This window comes from Pelodiscus sinensis, chromosome 1 (assembly GCF_049634645.1).
Source record: "Pelodiscus sinensis isolate JC-2024 chromosome 1, ASM4963464v1, whole genome shotgun sequence".
Taxonomy (NCBI): Eukaryota; Metazoa; Chordata; order Testudines; family Trionychidae; genus Pelodiscus; species Pelodiscus sinensis.
Genome location: NC_134711.1, coordinates 324,065,584 through 324,087,104, shown reverse-complemented (window position 1 = coordinate 324,087,104; position 21,521 = coordinate 324,065,584). Strand labels below are relative to the sequence as shown.

General features: G+C 52.7%; 1 protein-coding gene across 1 annotated transcript in view; it reads left to right on the top strand.

Annotated features, from left to right (window-relative positions):
• The window catches only part of ATG16L2 (autophagy related 16 like 2), a 53,860-nt gene that overhangs the window by 15,900 nt on the left and 16,439 nt on the right, over nt 1-21,521 (top strand). Inside the window, exons 4-11 of the mRNA XM_075919626.1 lie at nt 274-347; nt 1,900-2,142; nt 3,502-3,567; nt 12,937-13,032; nt 15,910-15,972; nt 16,141-16,249; nt 19,250-19,355; nt 20,728-20,798. Of these exons, the coding sequence (XP_075775741.1) occupies nt 274-347; nt 1,900-2,142; nt 3,502-3,567; nt 12,937-13,032; nt 15,910-15,972; nt 16,141-16,249; nt 19,250-19,355; nt 20,728-20,798 (828 nt within the window). The remainder of the gene's footprint in view (nt 1-273; nt 348-1,899; nt 2,143-3,501; nt 3,568-12,936; nt 13,033-15,909; nt 15,973-16,140; nt 16,250-19,249; nt 19,356-20,727; nt 20,799-21,521) is intronic.

The window sequence follows — 21,521 nt, the reverse complement described above, 5'->3', positions numbered from 1 at the left end:
TTCCGAAATAGGCTCCAAGTGTAGACATACCCTTAGCTAGGATGGTAGGAATGGTGCCCCTTGCCTTTGTTGGTCAGAGGCTGGAAATGGATAACAAGGGAGGGATCTCTTGATGATTACTTCTTTTTGTTCACTCCCTCTGGGGCATCAGGCACTGGCCACTGTCGGCAGACAGGATGCTGGGCTCAATGGACCTGTGGTCTGACCCGGTATGGCCGTTCTTATGTTCTTTGGAAGATCACCAAGCCCTTGAAATCTCTCTCTCGCTTGCAGTTGGCATATCGCATTATTGAACTGAGCAAATTACTCAAGGCCAAAGAGTGTGAACTGCAGGAGCAGAAAACAAGGTAAGGATACCCCTGAGCTCTTGGATGCCCTGACTTAACACGGCTTTCTTCCAACGCGCCTCTCCTAGGGCAATGATGGGTACCCCAGGCTGGTGAGTGGCCCTCCTTCATCTCAGTGGCTGCAAGACTGTTGTAACCAGATGATCTCGTGGGCTAAGGTCGTTTTTCTAACTGCACTTGCATACCTAGAATTTGCGGGAGGTGCGGACTGAACCGTAGCAGCGCTTTGATTGGAGGTAGAGGGAGCGCATGGCTCTTACAGTCAGTGCTTTTTTTTTGTGCCGGTATGCACCTATTTTCCCAGCTACCAGAAATGAACGGCATTCCCCTTGGGCATACCGGCACCTATTGTCAGAGGAGACTTCACCGGCATTTTTTTGGGGTGGCTTGGCTCCCCATGGAAGTCCATTTGGGACCACACAGTTCTTAAAGGGGGCCGTAACCGGGGTGTTTTTTTGCTCAAGAACTTTCCCTGGAGTACCGGCACCTTTTTTCTTACCAAAAAAAAAAAAAAAAGCACTGCCTACAGTCTATGATGTGCAATCAGCACCCGCCTCACTTCACAGAAACATAGACCACTAGACCTGTATGTGCCCTTGGTTTACATGTGTCACTGTAGTAAGGCCAGTAGGAAAAACACTAAGGCTATGTCTACACTCGTGGCTTCTTGCACAAGTCTGGCTGTTCTTGCGCAAGAATCCACAGAGCGTCTACACTGCTCGCCCGCTCTTGCACAAGGAAATTTACAATACGGTGTGGTAAGAGAGGGCTCCTTGCACAAGAGCTACGCTCTTTTTTAACAGGTGAAAGCCCTCTTACACAGGAGCTCTTGCGCAAGAGGGCAGTGTGGACACTCGGCAGGGATTTCTTGTGCAAGAGAGCCCTATGGCTAAAATGGCCGTCGGAGCTTTCTTGTGCAAGAGAGCGTCCACACTGCCATGGGAGCTCTTGCGCAGAAGCATGGCTCGCACATGGCAGTGTGGACGTTTTCTTGTGCAAGACTTCTTGCACAAGAACCCTTGCGCAAGGTGTTCTTGTGCAAGAATCCGCGAGTGTAGACATAGCCCAAGTGAACAGAAACCAGCAGAATCTGGCAACCCTGTGCATGGACAGCGGTGAACAAAATGTCTGGCAGGCCACACCCACAACCCCGATGGGCTTCCTGCTCTGCAAAACTGCCCCCCTCTTTCTCTACAGATCCCCCCCCCATGCTGGAATCACAATCTGAGTGGCTCTGTTAATGGCAGTGAATGTTTGTCACGTTTCACTCTACGAGTGCTGCAGAGACAACCCCACGAGCTGGGCCCGTGACAGAAACCTGTGCGGTGCCTGCCTGGCGCTAGCCAGTTGCTTGACGTTTAGCCAATGTGGGTTGATGCTCCAGCTCCCCGCTAAGGGATTCAGCCTTGGGCTCACACTGGAGAGACGGGCGCTCTCCACGCTGGAGGGCACAGGTTCAATCCCCGGTGCTGATCAAGATGGCGGGGGCTTGGGTGGAGGAGCTTGCTCTCAGGCCTGCTGATACACGGTGTTGTCTCTTGGCTTGTTGCAGGCTGGGGTCCCTGAGTGGGCGGCTCGCCGAGCTGGAGGCAGAGCAGCAGCAGCTGGCGGGCCGGGCGGGGGACCTGGGCTGTGGGAACGCCGCCAGGAAGGCGGAATACGACGCCCTGCGCGAGCGTTACCGGCTCCAGGAGGCCGAGCTGCGGCAAGCGGCCGAGAGGGGGGAGGAGCTGCTTCAGAGCCTGGTGCGGAAGAAGAAGGAGGCTGCCGAGCACCAGAACGAGAAGAACGAGAGGTAGGTTTGGGGGTCTGTCCCTGCCCAGCGTGTTAGAGAGGTGGATGGGGGGTGCAGACCTGGGGTACCACGGAGGAGACCTGGTGGGGGGTGCAGCTGCAGAGGGAAGGGAATGTTGGCCAGCCCTCCTGTACTGCAAGGGGGGAATTGGAGCAGGAGAGGGGGGCAAAGCAGAGAACACACAAGGCTCTGCCTGCCCCTGGAGTGCCAGATCAGAGTCCTGGAGCAGGGGGACATTGACTGGCCCCCGCTGTGCTGCAAGGGGGGAATCACTCGCTCAGGCCAGTGGGAGCTCTTGGGCAGGATGTCGCAGCTGGTATCAGTGTGCCATGAGCGTGCCCCGGACTGGCTGTTTAGTGGCTCTGCTACTGGCCCCATCACCCAAGCGCCTCCCAGTCTGTAATGACCTTATGCTCTTGGCTACCTGGGAGGCAGGGCCTTATTCCTGTTGTATAGATAGGGGAACTGAGGCACGGGGTAGTTAAGTGACTGTCCCAAGGTCACACGGGCGGGCGGTGGCAGAGCAAGGCCTTGCCCCAAAGGTTCCCATGTCTCAGGCCAGTGCCATTCTGCCTCTTGAGTTCAGCTCCCTCTGCTGACGGAATTGGGCTTGTTCTGTTGCCCGTGGTGAGGGTTTACACCCTGCCAGCCACCAGCTGTGTTGCTTTCCTATGAAGTGGACATAAGCCGCAGTGATATCCCCAGAAAAAGGGAGGTCTCTAGTTCACACAGTAGAGTGCTGCGAGGCCCAGTCAGGCCGTGCAGCCCACTGCCGGGGCTGTGGAGAAGGCCAAAACTATAACTGGGTTCTAAAGGTGACTAGATCAGTCTGTGGAGGGTAGGCCCATCGGTAGCTAGGAGCCAGGATGGGCAGGGTAGCTGGGAAAGGATGACAGGGGAGGGATCACGTGATGATCCTCTGGGGCACATGGGATTGGCCTCTGTCGGAAGACGGGATTCAGGGCTAGTCGGACCCTTGGTCTGACCCAGTCTGGCTGTTCTTAGTTTTGGAGCTGCCGGCTGAGGGGGGTGTGTGTGTGTGTGTGTGTGTGTGTGTGTACACACTCCCCTCCCCCAACACGTGTACCAAATATGGCACAAATAGACACTCATGAGCCCAGCTGTAACCTACAGTGGGATATGGAGCATTTTTCCTTCCCTGGGTCCGGCACTAGCGTAGGCTGGAGGCAGCTGTCCTTACCCGTGCGTTCTCCAGCCCTGGCTGTGTCCCCTACGAGCCTCCTGCCTTTGCTTGGCCTGGGGCAGCTGCTCCGTCTCTAGGCGCAGCCGGGCAAGGGGCAGGCGGCTGGGAAGCAGCCGTGTCTCGCGGCCCCCTCATGCTGGGCGCTGTCCCCGCAGGGTGAAGCAGGCCAGGCTGTGCCGGGAGCTGAAGAAGGCGACGAAGAGGACAGTCAGCATTGATGTGTGAGTTGCGGGGTCCAGGTGGTGGGGCAGGCCTGCGCGTGGCCGGGGTTCCCAGCAGGGCTGCTGAGAGGTGGGGACGCTGGGCAAAGGGGCCATAGCATGCCCCCAGGGAGGCCTGTCACGTGAGTGACCGTGTGGCTCGAGTATGGCTCCAGCGTGGCTCCAAGTGGCTGGGCTAGGGCTGAAGAGCGACAAGTCTCGGGCTGTGGGTGTCGCCCTCGCAAAGGTTCCCCAGCAGTTGTCTTTTCCCTGAGTGCCGTTAGCAACCAGCGCCCTCCCCTGCCTCCTCCTGGAGCACGCCTGCTGCTTGCAGCTGATTCTCCTGAGCTCCTGTCCTGACCCCAAGTTTCACACTCGGCTTCCCCGCACCTTGGGGGATAGTCCCGCTGCCAGCTTCTCCAGCCCCAGGTCCTAGCCTCCCGGCAATCCCCACAAGTCCTGCCGACCCCACACATTTTGTCAGCCCCCCCAGTCCTGCTGGTCCTTGAGGTCCTACCGCCATGGCTTCCTAAGCTATGGCCCCAGCCTGGGTAATGAGGGTTGCAGCTCTCCCGGACTGGACGGACCCGATGCTGTTTGCAACAATGAAGTCTGGTCCATCCGGTCTGGGAGAGCTGGCAGCCTGATCTCAGCAAGTCTAAATGGGGGGTGCAGCTCTGGACCCCTCCCCAAGAAGCAGTTCCTGCGCCGCTGTTCTTCGCACTGGCATTCCTACGCCAGCAGTGCCAGCCGAGGCCCGTGTGGGGGCACAGGTCTCGTGGTAGAAAGGTGGCTCTGACGGTAGCCTGCATCTCAGGACGCTTAGGGGTACAAGCTCTGCTACGTTACACCCCGTTGTCCTGGGCCAACCACCTCTGTGCCCGCCTGGTGCCACGGTCACGGCACCAGGTTCTAAACCGAGCGAGTCGGCGGGGGCCAAAACCCGCCTGCAGACAAGGCCTCAGGGAAGCTTTGGTTACCCAGTGTGGTGCTTAAACAAAGCACACGGGATCTTTTATAGGGGAAAAGGCAGTACGTCGCATTTATGGAGAATACAGCAGTAGCATATGCTTTTCAATCACCCACCCACACAAACACCATGCACGCACAGTCCCGCCAGATGATGTTATAGTTACCAGTGCAGAGTCTGGATCAATCTAGTGGCCAGCCAGATCGATCACAGGGGGAGAGCTGGGCCTTTTGTCGGTCGCGATCTGATGCTCTCCTGGAGTTGGTGGCAAGATGAACCTAAAGTTCCATAGCAAAGCACCCTGCTTTTAGAATCCTTTTCTCTGTTGAAGTCTATGGATTCTGCTGTGTCAGACTGTGACCGGCGTGTTATCTTGTGGTGGTGTTGTAGATGTTGCTTGTAATTATTAGAATTGGAAGCGCTGGCTGTTGGGAATCTGGACGCACAGGACGAAACAGGAAGGAGGGGGGAGGAGATGGGCCAGGCCTGAGTGAGAGCTACAGAGGGGAGCAGCAGCAGCTTTGTGAAGAGGTTTCACCTTTGGTAAATAAAGGCCTGTTGAAGTTTGTTACTACCTTGTTTGCATGATACAACATTTTGGCGACGAGGATGGATCTTCTGCCTCTGAACCCACCTGCACCCTTTCTGCAAAGCCCAGGTGAGCCTCCAATTGCTTTTACTGCCTGGATCCATATGTTTGAGACTTATCTGCTTGTAATCAGTGCTACAGAGATTTCTGAAATAAGAAAGCCTGCTCTGCTAATCCACTGCCTTGGAGCAGAAGGGAAGTGTATATTTTACACTTTTCCCCTTGCACATGATAAATATGAGACTGCACTCACTGCTTTAAAGAACTTTTTGTGCCAAAAGTGACTGTAGTAGCTAATCGCTATAGATATCGCCAGCGTGAGCAGGAACCAGGGGAGACTATAATGCAGTATGTTGCTTCTCTGAGGAGTCTGATTGTTACTTGTGACTTTAGGAATATGGCAGATGAGATGATTAGAGACCAGCTCATTGAGAAAACAACCATGCTTGGTGTAAGAGAACGCTTGCTTCTAGAACCACAACTCACCCTGGCAAAAGCAATAACCATTGCTACCCAGATTGAGTCAGCTATAGCAGAGGCCAAAATAATGAGCATGGATACAGGAGGCCCAGTCCAGGCTGTGACTCCTTTGCAGAAAAGTCCACTATTGTTGCAGACAAACAATCACAAGGGGAAAACTAATGAAAAAAACCCAGAATCAGCAACTTCAAAGCACAGCAAAAGCATGCTTTCACTGTGGATCCCCACAAAAGCTTGCAAGCTACACAAGATGTCCTGCAAAAGAAGCTCAGGGCAATTATTGCAAAAAGATTGGGCATTTTGCTAAGGTATGCTGCAGTAGCCAGTCCAATCAACAGGTGGATGCAGTTACAATACCAGATGTTATTGTGCTGAGTGTGGACAAGTCACTTCTGCATGTATTCCAGAACAGATAAGATGCACTGTAAATGTTTCTGCCACACCCTCAGGCAAATCACATCCTATTCAGCTAGGCTGTGTCTAGACTGGCCACTTTTTCCGGAAAAGCAGCCACTTTTCCGGAAAAACTTGCCAGCGGTCTACACTGGCTGCTTGAATTTCTGCAAAAGCACTGACGATCTCATGTAAGACGATCTCATGGAAATACTATGGTGCTCCCGTTCGGGCAAAAGTCTTTTTCTGAAAAACTTTTGCGCAAAAGGGCCAATGTAGACAGCAGAGATTTGTTTTCTGCAAAAAAGCTCCAATCACGAAAATGGTGATCGGGGCTTTTTTGCGGAAAAGTGCGTCTAGATTGGCCACGGATGCTTTTCCGCAAAAAGTGCTTTTGCAGAAAAGCGTCCTGCCAATCTAGACACGCTTTTCCGAAAATGCTTTTAATGGAAAACTTTTCCGTTGGACACTGGTTCATCAGTATCTATACTACCTGATTCTATCTATTTGCATTACTTTAAAGATGTGCCTCTTACTGAACCCAAACTTCACTTGGTGTGCTATTTGAAAAACCAAATTCCAGTACATGGCTGCCTGCCAGCACCAGTGACTATTGGTGATTGCTGTGTAAATGCAGAGTTCTACATTGTCCACAAAGGCACTCCTATCCTTGGCAGAGATTTATTGGCTACTTTAAACCTCAGGGTAGTTAATGGACGAATTGATCTTGCTCAGCAAAGCACTCTTGCAGAACACACACTAGTTTCAGCTGGGACCCAAGACCAGGTTGAGGAGAAACTTGGCTGTGCTTTTGGGTTTGTGCATAAAGTTAAAATGCGACATAATGTGATGCAGAAGTTACGGTGCTTACCATTTTCAGTCAGGGAAGCTGTGTCAGAGGAACATAAAAAACTTGTTCAAAAAGACATTATTGAAGAGATTGACTCCTCTGAATGGGTTTCACCTATAGTAGTGACACAGAAGAAGGATGGAGGCATTCGCCTTTGTGTGGACTGAAGGGAGCCAAATAAAGCTATTGTGATTGACAGCCACCCTCTTCCTCACATTGAAGAAGTATTTGCAGAACTCCGTGGAGCAAAGATGTTTTCTACTCTTGACTTGCAGAGCGCGTACCACCAGGTTATGTTGCATGAAGAGAGCAGAGACCTCACCGCATTCATTACACATGAGGGACTATTTCGTTTTAAACGGGTTCCATACGGTCTTGCATCTGCCCCAAGGGCCTTCCAAAAAATGATGTCATTGATTCTGAAGAATCAACATGGAGTTCAGTGCTATCTGGATGATAGTATCGTGTTTGGCAATACTTCTGAGGAGCATGACAATAATCTGCAATCTGCACTAAACTACATCAGCACAACAGGCCTCAAGCTCAATATGTCTAAATGTAAATTTAAACAAACAGAACTCTCCTTTCTGGGGCATACAGTTTCATCGACTGGACTAAAACCTGATCCAGATCATATCCTAGCAATTTCAAGTGCTCCTTCTCCATCAGATTTGCAAACCTTACGTTCCTTCTTGGGTCTAACCTCCTGGTATGCAAAATTCATTCCCAATTATGCTTCTATCATTGAACCGTTATGAGAATTACTACGAAGAAGTTCAATGTTGGTGTGGACAAGGGATGCACAAGCTAGTTTGGAAACTGTGAAAAACTTGATTGTACATAGTCCAGTACTTGCACTATTCAGTCCTGCATTGCCCACAATTTTAACTACTGATGCTTCTGATTATGGACTTGGGGCTGTCCTCACACAACTTCACGAGGACACAGAGAGGACTGTTGCATTTGCTTCAAGGACACTAAGTGGTGCTGAGAGAAAATATTCTACGGTTGAAAAAGAAGCACTTGCTTGCGTCTGGGCTACTGAAAAATGGAGAACTTACCTGTGGGGCTGCACATTTAAGTTGCACCCAGACCACAGCCCTTTGACATTGCTAACCACAAAAGCACTGAGAAGAGCGGGGAATCGTATTGCTAGATGGTCTGCAAGACTACTCTCTTTCAATTATGAACTGGAATATAAGCCTGGAAACCAAAATGTGATTGCTGATTGCCTTTCTCGCCTGCCTGTGTCTTCACCAGATGGTCCACCGGAGTATGAGGATGAAGCAGTTGCACTTATTACAAGCACTCTTACTGCAGTAACAAGAGAGCAATTCCAAGCTGCTTGTTCAGCAGGTCCAATTCAACAAAAGCTATGGGAATTTCTGACAAAGAGATGGCCCAGTAACCTGATGGAGAATTTAATCCGAGGGTTCGGATGGGGGCCCAAAACCCCTACCAAATCAATTCCAGACACCCTTCTTAAGCAACCAGCTTTATTCAGGAATGCATTCCAGGGCAAAAACCTCCAGGATACTCAGGAGAAAAAAAGTTTCTGCAAATGCCCAAACAAAAGGCAAGGTCTTTTGTACTTTCTTACATGGTAATTACCCCCCTTTTACTGACCACTTACAATTGCATGCATATACAGGTCATGCCCCTTTGCACCAAATTCCCTCCAATCATCATTTGTCCCCTCACATTCCTTCTGCAGGCCTTACAACAGGTTCAAACCAGTTTCACCTGTCCCCTCCTTTTGTATACCTGTGTTCAAGCATGTACCTCTTTACAAAGACCAGACTTTAACAGCAGGGGTCATATTGACAACAGTTAAGTTTTATCCTTCAAACCCTAAAAACCTTGACCCAGTTTTGCTGCCTTATTTTAGAATTTGGGATGAACTTTCTTTGCTTAATGGCTGTGTGCTACGCAGTACTCACTGGCTACTTGTGCCAGAAGAATTACAGCCAAAACTCATACCCCTGGCACACGATACGCATCAAGGTATCGTCAGAACCAAACAACGACTACGAGATCTGTATTGGTGGCCAGGGATGGACTCCCACACTGAAGCAATCATAAAATCCTATGTCACTTGCCAAATGCATGATCAGACAGCAGTGACATGTACCCCACCGTTACAGCCTGTTACTCTTCCAGATTCTGCATGGGAAAAAGTTGCGATTGACATCGTAGGACCCTTTGGGTATGTCTACACTACAGCACTAATTCGAACTAACTTAATTCGAATTAGTTAATTCATACTAAGCTAATTCAAACTAGTGTATCTAGACCTAAAAACTAATTTGAATTAGCATTTTTCTAATTCCAACTAGCATGTCCACATTGAGTGGACCCTGAACCGAAGTTAAGGTTGGCCGAACATGTGCCGGCAGGGCATCAGGTTAGGACTTAGAGCGTGGAGCTGCTGTCTCAGGCTAGCCGAGGGCTGTGCTTAAAGGGACCCGACCCCCACCCCAGACAGACAGTTCTCAGGGTTCCCCGCTTGCTTGTCTACCTCGATGAGGGACAGCAAAGCAGTCCTGACTTGGAGTGCCCTGAGTGCCCACACTCGGCACATCACAGCACTCGGCCATCAGCCCGGCTGCACTTACCGCAGGCTGCCATCCGGGGGGGGGGGAGGGTGTCAATCGGGGGGCTGTCAGGATCCAGGAGACCCTGCAGGAGAGCTTCCACCCTGAGGAGCCCGTAGAGCCACCCCAGTCCTCCCCATCGGGGGCTCGTGCCCCATTCCTCCCTCACCTCCTTCCACTTACCCCTCCTTAGCCCCCCCTTCCTGATGTAAAAAATAAAGGACATGTGTGTTCAAAAATAGAAACTCTCTTTATTTAACAAAACTGGGGGGGGGGGGATTAACCTCTGGGGAGACTGGGAAAAGGAGGTGGGAGAGGGGAGGGGAAACCTGGAAGGGGGAAGCCAGGGGAAGGAGGAGGAGGGGAAGTATAAAACTATAGTATGCCATATCTTCAGTACTGTGTACAGATGTGGTCTCCTCACCTCAAAAGAGATGTTTTGGCCTTGGAAAGGGTTCAGAAAAGAGCAACTAAAATGATTAGGTGTTTGGAACAGGTCCCATATGAAGAGAGGCTAAAAAGACGGGGACTTTTCAGCTTAAAAAAGAGGAGACTGAGGGGGGATATAATAGAGGTCTATAAAAGCATGAGTGGTGTGGAGAGGGTGCATAAAGAAAAGTTACTTATTAGTTCCCATAATAGAAGGACTAGAGGACACCAAATGAAATGAATGGGTAGCAGGCTTCAAACTAATAACAGAAAGTTCTTCTTCACAAAGCAAATAGTCAACCAGTGGAACTCCTTGCTGCAGGAGGCTGTGAAGGCTAGAACTAAAACAGAGTTTAAAGAAAAGTTAGATAAAGTCATGGAGGTTAGGTCCATGGAGTGCTATTAGCCAGAGGGTAGAAATGGTGTCCCTGGCCTCTGTTTGTGGAAGGCTGGAGATGGATGGCAGGAGACAAATGGCTTGGTCATTGTCTTCGGTCCATCCCCTCTGGGGTAGCTGGTGTTGGCCGCTGTTGGCAGACAGGCTACTGGGCTACATGGACCTTTGATCTGACCCAGTATGGCCGTTCTTATGTTCTAAGCTCAGGGCTCAGGGTCGGGGGTCTCACTGGATCACCTTGATTTTCATGCAAACCTGCTCCTGGGTTTGCATGTGGCCTTTGGTGGCCAGGCTGGCAGCTATCCTGCCCTAGATGGCCACTTTCCTGTGCCTAGTGTGGAGGTCGTGAACGTTGGAGGCCTCCTCCCAAACCTCGATGAGGTCCACGATTTCCTCACTAGACCAGGCGGGCGCCCGCCTCTTGCGGCCCCGGGCAGGCTCCTGGGAGCTGCCAGCTTGGTCCCAGGAAGAGGCGGAGGGCTGGGTGGCAGAGGGTGGCTGGCTCATGTCGTGCCAGGTACAGGGTCTGCTGGCTGGGTGCTGGCAGGCTTGCACCTGTTACAAGCACCGTAGCCAAACCGTGCCCCTTTAAGGGCTCCGGGGCTGGGAGGGGGGCAGAAGAGTTTCCCTGGTTGTGCCCAGAGTGGCCACCAGGGCATGCTGGGAAGGGCTAGCCTCCCACTAGTTCGAATTAAGTGGCTACACAGCCCTTAATTCGAACTACTTAATTCGAACTAGGCGTTAGTCCTCGTTGAATGAGGTTTACCTAGTTCGAATTAAGCACTCCACTAGTTCAAATTAAGTTTGAACTAGCGGTTTGTATGTGTAGCGCCTATCAAAGTTAATTTGAACTAACGGCTGTTAGTTTGAATTAACTTTGTAGTGTAGACATACCCTTTGATACTGCTCCAGTAGACTGTCGTTATGCCATCACTTAAATAGACTATTTCAGTAAATGGCCTGAAGTGGCGTTTACATCGCACATTTCTTCTGCTACAGTAATTAAGTTCCTCGCTACAGTTTTTAGCGGGGAATGTAACCCCAAAGAACTGGTTTCAGACAATGGTAGTCAATTTACTTCCGTGGAATTTGAAACTTTTTTTAGCAGAGAGAAACATTTTACATAGAAGATCATCCCTGTATTACCCTCATGCCAATGGGGAAATCGAAAGGTTTAACAGAAGTTTGAAAGAGAGTTTGCAAACAGCTAAACTGGAAGGGCACTCTTGGATACCCTTCACTACTGATTTCTTGCAAGCTTACAGGCTACACGACATGCCACAACGCAAAGATCACGTGCAGAGTTACTGCATGGAAAACAGATGAATACTAAACTGAACATTGCTGGATTGTTAAAGACAAGATCTGATGCACCAAATGAGGATGCTGTGAGGAAAAACAGTTGAACAGAAGCAAGCAAAGTATAAAGCTTTCACAGACAAACGGCGGGGTGCTAAGGAACCTAAGTTTGAGTGTGGTTCCTTCGTTAGAGTAAGAAAACCTGGAATTTTACACAACAGGGACCATAAATTCACATCTCCTCTTCAAATCATAGAGAAGAAAGGACCTTACACCTATCGATTTTCTGATGGGCGGGTATGGAATGCTTCTTATCTTGCACCTGCCAGTGCACCAAGAGAAGATGATGCCAACACCCAGCCTACAGTGTATGACTTCACTGTAGCACCGACACAGCAAGACATTGCACTGGAACCGGGGTTTGAGAGACGGTCTGTCAGACCTAGACAACCACCAGTCTGGACTAGAGACTATGTTATGTCATATTTACAGTGTTTTCAGTGTCATATTTCTGCTAACAGTCTAGTGTTTTGTTCCATATTGTTGCTGTGATTAGAACAACATTTATTTTATAATTGGGAGAGCTTCGTAAGAGAGGAAGGAATGTGATGTTTTAGATGCTGCTTGTAATTATTAGAACTGGGAGCACTGGCTGTTGGGAATCTGGACGCACAGGACGAAACAGGAAGGAGGGGGGAGGAGATGGGCCAGGCCTGAGTGAGAGCTACAGAGGGGAGCAGCAGCAGCTTTGTAAAGAGGTTTCACCTCTGTTAAATAAAGGCCTGTTGAAGTTTGTTACTACCTTGCTTGCATGATCCAACACTTGTTGATGTCAATCATTCCCAAAACATCTCCAAAGGTTCATCCTGTAATCAATTGTCTATTAGGGGTGCTAGCCATCAATCTGCCAACCCGATCACTCCTTAGCTATGGGTACGCTTTGGTAGTTATTGATGGTTCTTCTGACGCCGATCAGTCTGTTTTCACCCACGCTAACCCCTCCTTCTACCTTTGCACCTTTATCTCGACACATTCATACCACTTTCACATGTAAACACTTTTACAAGGCCTCTCAAAGAAAAGCATAACACCAGTATCTCATATTGGGCAAGGCAAGAGGCATTGTAAATCAAACCATTAAAACTTCAGCCTTCAACATCCCTCCAGTCTCATTAACATAGACACAATACCAAAACTCTGTTTCTCTACTTACTAAACTCACTAAACTTTAAAACAAAAGGGCTTACTTTAATAAAATGGTAATATGTTACCTTACTTTGCTACATTATTAAACCAAAGCACAAATATAAAAGGGATAAAACTTTCAATCCCCGCACCAGCCCTCTTGGCAGGGCCCCAGGCTGACGCGTGGCTTCGTTCTCCCCACAGGGAAGCGGACGAGGGGAAACCAGCGGAGGTGAACGTGCCCGTCAGCGAGCTGGCAGAACTGGAAGGCTGCAAGAAGCTGTGGAAAAGGCCTTTCCGGTAGGAGGGTGCTGTGGGGTCGTGGCAGAGAGAGAACGTCCATGTCCAGAGATGCACGCAAGGAGTTACGGGTGGCTGGTGTATGGCCGAGCTGCTAGGTGCTCTAGCTAGTGGGAAGTGAAGGAAATTGATTTCCTCACTGTGCATGGGCTCTGGGTATTCAACCATGCCTGGAGATCCAAAGGGGCGTCTGAGGCAGTGGGGATCTAAGGGAGGTTCCTGGCCTGGTTTGTAAGGCTCAGCGGTGTCTGTGGGGCAGCCAGTGAGAGAATCTACTCATCCCGCTGACGCAGCTCCGGACTCCTCCAGGCCTGGGAGGGAGAAGGCCAAAGCGGTGAGCTGGTGGGCGAGGGGAAGGGCCGCTCTGGCGGTGGGGTGTTTGGGAAAGAGGAGACTCCCTCTTCCCCAGCCTGCAGTTAGGGTTGCCAGGGGTCCGGTATTCACCTGGACAGTCCGGTATTTTCGCCTCCTGTCCGGTAAAAAAAATTCAGAGAATACCGGACACCTGAGATGTCTGGTATTCTCTGAATTTTCCCAGCCGGGAAGCGAAAATGCCGGGCACCTGGCAACCCTACAAACACTCAACGCCCAGCCTCCCCACCCCCGGCCCCCAACACCCCCAGCCCCCTGAGCCCAGCCCCCATGTTTACCTGGTTCCCCAAGGCTGCCGGCCGAAAGACCTAGGGGAAGCAATGTTCAACAACTTTGGTCTACCCCTCTTTTTTTCCCCTTCAACAGAATTTTTTCCTGGTGTTTTTTTTTTGTGGTGGGGGGCGGTGTTCGGTATTTTTGTTTCAACCCTCTGGCAGCCCTACCTGCAGTGAAGGGACTAAACCGAAAGGGACAGTCCCCGCTCAGCGCGGGAGAGGAAGTGGGAGAAAAGTCTGTGATCAAACAAGAACTGGCCTGAGCCTTCACCTCCCAAAACCCCAGTCAAACCTGAGCCATGTTGCAGGATCCCAAATGCTGAATTCACTCTTGTTTTCTTCTGAAATGGGGCTGCTGTTTTTCAGGCAGCTCCTCTGAGAATGCAGTGGCCAGAGCTCAGCACATTGCCCCAGCCGGCTCACGGCTTTCGTGAGGGAGGCTGGTTAGATCACAGAGCTGGGAGCCAGGCGTTCTAGTCCTGACACTGATTTGCTCTGTGATCTTAGTCAAGTCCCTTTGCCTTACTCTGAATCAGTTTCCCCCCTTTTGTACAACTGGGGGACAGGGACAGCTATAGAAAGCCCTCGCCTTGCCAGGGAACAAAGAGTGTTGATAACCTTGTAGGAGAGTCGGTTCTCTAGGCATTTCCAACCCGAGAGGTTTGGCTTAGATTGGGCATGGAAAACCATCCAAACAGCCTGGATTCTGCCTTCAGACCGCTAGAGCTTCGTTCATCCCTAGTGCAAAGACCAGGCCTTTCTCCAGCCCGCTGCCCTGTCAATAGTAATAACAGCCCAGCTCCTCCCTCTCCGGCACCACAGTCCTCTCCGGTGGGCTGTTTGGCTGGTCCTGCGGAAGAGACACACTGAACTGTGTGGAAAACACAGGAGTATTCCCTCCAGCTGGGAAGGAGTCCAACACTCCCTCTTGCTGGGCTGTGAACTGGTTAGAAATGGAACCTTTTGGGTCCCAGCTGCTTTGGCTAAGGGTGGACGTCTGCCGTGGTGAGTTCCTCGACACTTAAAAGCAGGCTCTGCTCGAGTGCAGCGGAAAGTCCAGCTTTGATTCTCCTGGAAGGAGGTGATGGAATCTCCATGCTGGAGGTTTCTAAGGCCCAGGTTGAGAAAGCCTTGGCTGGGTTGATTTAGTCGGGGCTGGTCCCGCTTTGAGCAGGGGGTTGGACTAGAAGACTTCCTGAGGTCTCTTCCCACCCTCATCTTGTCGGAAAAACTTAAAAAACAACAGTCTCGCAGCTCCTTTAACTCAGCTACCCCTCTGAAGCTCTCCGTCTTGTATGATGTGATGACGATGGCTGGTGGCCAAGTGGGCCTGTCCCGTCTCTGGCTCCGATGGGTCTCTCTTGGGGGCCCGTGATCCTTGGTAGGGTCCATGGGCAGGATGGCCAAGATGGGGTGAGTAAGAGGAGAGAGAGAAGAGCAGTGTGAGGCCCTGGTGCTAGGACCCTTCAATCTAGGTTATCCCAAAGGGGAGAGGCAAGACACAGCTGCCAGAGGACTGGCCCAGCCCCAGCATCCGTCCTGCCCAAGCCAGTGTCAGCTGGTTCAGGGGAAGGTGTGAGACCCACAGCAGCCGACGGGGGATAATATGCCCCTCGCCCTGATCCCTAACAGCAGACATGCAGCACCATCCGGGCTGGCGTTCGCTGCAGGAGCAGAGCTCGGGGCTTTCTGACTAGACTGGTTCCCCAGCTGCAGACCCCCATGGGTACAACCCGGCCCCCCCTTTCCTGCCCCCACTCCCAGTGCCTGCCCACGGGAGGGACAGTGATGGGAATACAGGCCGTGGCGCAGAGCGGGTTGAGCATGACTGGGTTGGCTCCCAGAGAGCTGGAACCTGCTCCTGTGTTGTCTGGCTCCCCCCTTGGGCTCCCCAAAGGTCAGAAAACCAGGCAGGAGAGAGAAACTCCTGGCCCCTCAAGATCCAGGGCAGAGTTCCCATTGGCTTCAGTGGGTCCCAGCTTGTGCCCCCGCTGGGAAAGGTGAGGGTTTCGCAACCCCCCACACCACACCCGCTGCCAGCGGCAGCTTGAGCCGACCTCTCGGCCGCGTCGGGCTTGCGGGCGGCGTTCTCCTCTGGGATGTGCTGCACCAGCTGGGAGAAGGGGGCGTTGCCCGGAGGACCGGCTCACAGGCGGTGGTTCCTGAGGTCCCTTTCCCAGCCGGGCGTTGCTCATCCGTCGCCTCCTTTTCTGTTTGGTTTGCACTGCAGATCCGCCTCCGCCACATCCGTGACTCTGGCCCGGTGCATGGGCGTCTTCAAGGGGCTGCTGGAGTGAGTTTGCAGTCGTGTGTCCTGTGTCGCGGGGGGGCGGGGATTTAGTCGGGGTCCCTCCCCTCTCCGGGCTGCGGGCGTGGCACAAGGCTCGGCTGGGCTGGCATTGGACCCTGTTTTCCCAGAGGGCCGTGTGCTTGTGTGGTGACCTGAGCCTGCTCTCGTTAGTTTCAGGCTGAAACGAGGGAACTCCATCGGCAGTGAATCGGAAGTGCACTACCGCTCCCTGCCCATCTGTCTCGTCACCTGCCTGCCGTCCCGAGTCAGCGACGTCCAGGTAAGGGCTCGGAGACGCCGGGGATGTGCTGGGCGGGCAAACCCAACAGCATCTCCCATCTCCTCCCATGAGTCCATTGGGATTCCGTGTCTCTCGCATCCCCATCTCCCATCGCACCCCCCCTTCTCCCAGGTAGCTGGTCCACCCTCCAGTTCTGTTCGCAGCAGCTGCGGCCAAGTGTTCTCTGCCCTGGGAGACTGTTCACCTATCTAGGGAGAGAGGCCTTCTTCTCTGCTGCAGCTTCTCGCCAGCACCCAACGGCTCTGTTGTTTTCTGTTCTGTGTAGCTCTTTCTACCACCGTCTTCACCATGGAACCTCAATGCCCACCCCTCCTGCATTCGGTAACGAGACTGTTGTCTGCCACATGTGTTCTCTTGTCCCTGCAGAGGGGGCAGGGTGGTGAGGAGCTGGGTTTGGTAGGTGTCAAAGCTGTTCCCCACTTTGGCACTTAGAATGAAGGTGGGGGCCCGCAAGAGACCTTAAAAATACTTTGCCTTCTCTTTTTAAAACTCCCCAAGATCACAGAGTCCCTGACTTTGGGAGGTAGCTGCCCCCATCCAAGTGAAAAAACCCCCTTTCTTCTTGAACCCAGGAAGAAAGCACTTGGGAACCTCTTCCACAGCGGTACCGCAAGCTCTTTTACCATAAGAGAGTTGAAAAAAAAGAAAACAAACAGCAGTCTCTGATAGCTGACCTCGCAGTCTTAGCCACGCACACACACACCTCCTGCTACCTTCCAGGACACAAGAATATTCTTAAAAAGGAGATTTTATTAACAAAACCAAAAGATACACTTGGCAAAGAAGACTTGGTTGCTATGTGTTACAGAGCAACTGAGAAAAAACAGATTAAAGCACAGAGAATTGCTTCCTTGGGATTCAGCTTTGGTTACAGTGTATGGGAGGGGGGAGGCACATGGATTTAGCACAGAGAAGTTTAACCAAGCAACAAAACAAAGAAAATAACCTGATCGTGTCTAAATAAACATTCCCTATCACTTCCATATCCCTATCTTCAAGGTCCAGTCCATTTCGAGACCCGAGTATTACTTTTCTGGGTCTGGGTATCCCTGTGATTCAATTCATCTCCTCCCTCCCTCCCCCCGCTCCTGGCTTAAAACTCCCACAAAGAAAAGCAGCAGGCAGATTCCCTTTCAGTTCACATCTCAACACTTTCTTCCTCTTGGTTTTCCTGGCTCCCTGCCAACACTTCCTAGCTCCCTGGGGTTAAGCTTTCAGTTACTGAATTCCCCACCCATCCATCACAGAAGGGTTTTAGGGCAGCTGGACTTTTAACACACCCTTTGCTCTATTTTTTTTGTTCGTGGAGGCTGGTTCACGATATGAGTCTCAGAGCAGAAAGTGGCAGATTTCGGATGGTCCTTAGTAACTGGGGGAATTTGTCAGCCACTGAGAAGAGCATGTCAATGGGGCGGGGGCATTGCTAATCATCTAGCTGGCCCGTGGTGGTCCCTTCTCACCCTCTGGTTTGGTACCTTGACCTCAATTTGCTGGCCTATGGGAAGCCAGGATAGGTGTGTGATGCTCGCCCACCCAGGCCAGACGGTCAGTGTGCTGTGCTCAGGGTATCCCGTGTTGCCAAGGAGACGTTCTGCAGCGTGCACTGCCCAGAGATCCTTCCCGCCTTTGGGCGCTGGCTGCTGAGAGCAGCCGATCTCACTAGGCCGCACATGGTACTAGCCTTCTCTGTCCCAGGCCTAGCAACGTCAAACCCGCTTAGGCTGTAGTGATGGCGCTTCCCAGCCCCAAGTGTGTTTTCCTTCGTAGTCTCCTCTAGCCGACCGCCTGTGCTGTGGCTGTGTCCGATTGCAGTGTCAATGTCTCCTACTGTGTGTACAGCTCCGAGCGCATAGGAACAACGGGCCTGACCGATGGTCCCAGGAGCCCAGGGTCCTGTCTCTGACAGAGATGGTACCAGATGCTTCAGAGGGAATGAACAGAACTGGGCGATTTCAGATGATCCATCCTCTCAGCCACTCCAGGCTTCTGGCATCGGAGGGTTAGGGGTTAGGGTTATGACCACCCACTGATGGGCCTGTCCTCTGGGAACAGATCTAGTTCTTTTGGAACCCTGTTATACTTTCGGCAGCATGAATTCCCCGGGGCACAGGCGCCGCAGGGTGACTGCGTGTAACCTGATGAAATCCGTCCTCATATCTGCTTTAAACCTGCTGCCTATTCGTTGTATTAGGTGACCCCTGGTTCTAATGGCAGACCCTGGGGTTTGTTGGGGGGAGCCGATGGAACATGCTGGGCCAGCTGGTGTGAGAAGACGCTGGAGACTTGGCTAACAAACACTGGCCGCATGCATCCCAACCAGCCTGCAGTCATCAGCTGGAGCTGATGGGGGCGTTTCCATCAAGAGAAGCAGGGGCCCTGTCCCCTGAGTCCTTCCCACTCAACGGGAGCGGGTACCTAAGAGCTAGGGGTCACCAAATTAAATGAATAGGTAGCAGGTTTAAAACAAAAGGGAGCATTTCTTCACACAGCTCACAGTTAACCAGTGGAACTCCTGGCCAGAGGAAGTTGTGAAGTCCAAGGTTATAACAGGGTTCAAAAAAGAACTAGATAAATTCATGAAGGTTAGGTCCATGAATGGTTATTAGCCAGGATGGGTAGGAATGGTACCGTAGCTTCTGTCAGAAGCTGGGAATGGGTCACAGGGGAGGGATCACTTGATGATTCCCTGTTTTGTTCTTTCTCTCGGGGGTATCTGGCGTTGGCCACTGTCCGCAGACAGGATACTGGGCTAGATGGACCTTCGGTTTGATCCATTCTTGTGTGGGATCTTGTCTTCACTGGAGTCAGCTGCTGGAGGCAGAGCCAATGTCCCACTCGCAGCCATTGCCACGGAAAGGGCTGAGTTAATGTGGGGAGCCCCTGCCCTCCTCCCTAGCCAGGCCATGCACTAGTCCTGGTGACTGGTCCCTGGAGACGTTCGCCCTCCTGGTTTCATTGGCTCTCCTCTCTCTCCTCCAGGAGGCGCACTCCTCTGAGGTGAATGCCGTCAAGTTCGGTCCCAGCTCCGGCGTGCTGGCCACGGGCGGGGCCGACAAGCTCATCAGACTCTGGAACGTGGCGGGAGGTAGGGCAGTGGGCAGTTTGCCGCTTCTGGCCCGTGGCCTCGTGTACCGCAGCAGGCTGTGGGTTAATGTGGGAGCCTGGGACAGGGTAGACCGGGCCCTGAAGCCCCCTGCTGGAGGCTTGTGTCTTTGCTGCACCCTGCCCAGCAAACCATAGAGAAGTTCTCCAGGAAAGATAGAGTGGCAGAAAGGATGTGACCAATCAGGGCCCAGCAAACCAGTTAAAAGGAAGCTGTTGTGCCAGCCTGGGGTAGTTTCCCCTTAGAGCTCTAGCGGCTCAGTCAAGCCTGGGCAGCTAGGCAAGCACAGGCACTAAAAATGGGGGTGGGAGCACTCGCATGAGGTGAGTGACACCCCCTCACAGAGTGGCCGTGGGAAGTGGGAGGCCGGCTGAGCACTCACCTCCTGTCTCGGTCAAAGCCCAGCTAGCCGGGTGGTGAAGCCTTGTCCCGGTGCAGCGCAGCTTGTGGTGAGCTGAGCTGCTGACAGCCTGGGGTGGGCTGGTGAATCCTCTCACATCAGTGACTGTGCCCCTACGCCTGCAAAGCCGGCGAGTCCTTGACATGCCCCCTGTGCCCACCTGCCTCTCCATAACCACTGCAACCAAAAGCTACCTTCCGTTCCTGTTGTGCACCCCCTCTGGACACTCTCCAACGCTTCCCTGCGCTAACTGGGAGTCTCACTTTGCTGCACCGAGATGCAGCTGTGTCTGGGGTGGAACCCATCTGCTCCCAAATAGAACACAGCAAAACGATTGAGTCCAGCTAAGAGGAGGCTCTGGATTGGCTACAGAGCACGCGAGTTGTGTCACAGGCGCTGTAGGATGTGCGTGCGCGGGTTTAACCCAGCTATGACTGGCTCAGGTCCCTGCAGAATCCAGCCCCAACACAGCTGTTGCTCTGTCAGTTGTTCTAAGACCTTTCCTTCAGCGCACCCAGAGCCTTGTCTTGGCCCCCTCCCCCTGCCCAAAACTCCAGGGGGAGGAATCAGACCCTGTCCTGATGGCTGTATGCCTGCCGGTTTCCTAGGGCTTCCTTTCCTACCCACCTTTCTCTAACAGAGCTAGGGAGGAGCCAGAGCCGTGAAATTTAGACCCAGATGTGGTGTGTTTTCTGCATAGAGACATTGCTATGTAAAGAATCTATTACACAGAGGGGAAACTGAGGCACGGGGGTCAAGAGCTGTTTTTAAGGTGGTCTTTGACTTTGGGCACCTGCAGCTTCTTAGCTGGGGGGTGGCGGTCTCAGAGCTGCCGAGTGCTCCCAGCAGGTGGCACGTCAGAGATTCAGGAGTCGGGGTTATCTGGGCAGTAGCTGTGCCCATCCATGCAGCCTGGGGGCTAATCACCCGCACTGTCTGTCTGCCCGCTCCCAGGGAGGCTGAAGGACATGCAGACCTTGGAAGGGGCTAACGGCACCATCACCAGCATCGAGTTCGACCCATCGGTGAGTGAGGCTTCATGAGGCCAGCCTGGTTCAGAGCTAGCCTCGGACTGTCCTGAGCCAGGATCCCAGGCCAGAGGCACCAGGGAGCAGAGACAGCCCAGTGCTCCGAGGATGGCCCATCTGCTCACTCTTCCTTTCTCTTCCCCCCTGCTTACGGCCTCTCGGCGGCGGGCGGGCAGCTCTTCCCACTGCAGCCGGTCTTGACTGCGAGGAGGGGCCTGATGAGGGCAGGAGTCATTCTTAGGGGAGAGGAGAGGTGGAGGGGGCAGGCCAGAATCCTGCAGGGGCGTTTGCCCTGCCTGGTGAAGGCTGTGAGGAACCCATGGAGACCAATCGGTGGCAGGGCTCAGCCTAGCGTCCTGACTCCGTGCCACTCCTAGAGCCACGGCCCGTTGGCAGCCCGTGAGAAACGGCTCCTGCAGAGCCTGGCTGTTCTCCAGGGGTCGCAGCTGTGGGGCCAGGAGCGCCACGGAGCTAGAGAGTCCTCTGCTCCCAACTGAGCAGCTCGGAAGCCCCCGAGGGGCATGGGAAGGAGACTGGGATGTGCTGGGAATTGCTGGGCAGGAGAAGGAGGCCGGAGGGGGGCGGGAGGCTGCAGCGTGAGGGGCAGGAGTAGGAGCATCAGCTGCCCAGGAAGGGGCTCTGAATAGAGGAACACCCTTCCCCCCCCCGCCCCTCCGAGTCTGTGTCTGTTTGGGATCCGCATGCAGTGGCGGTGCTGTG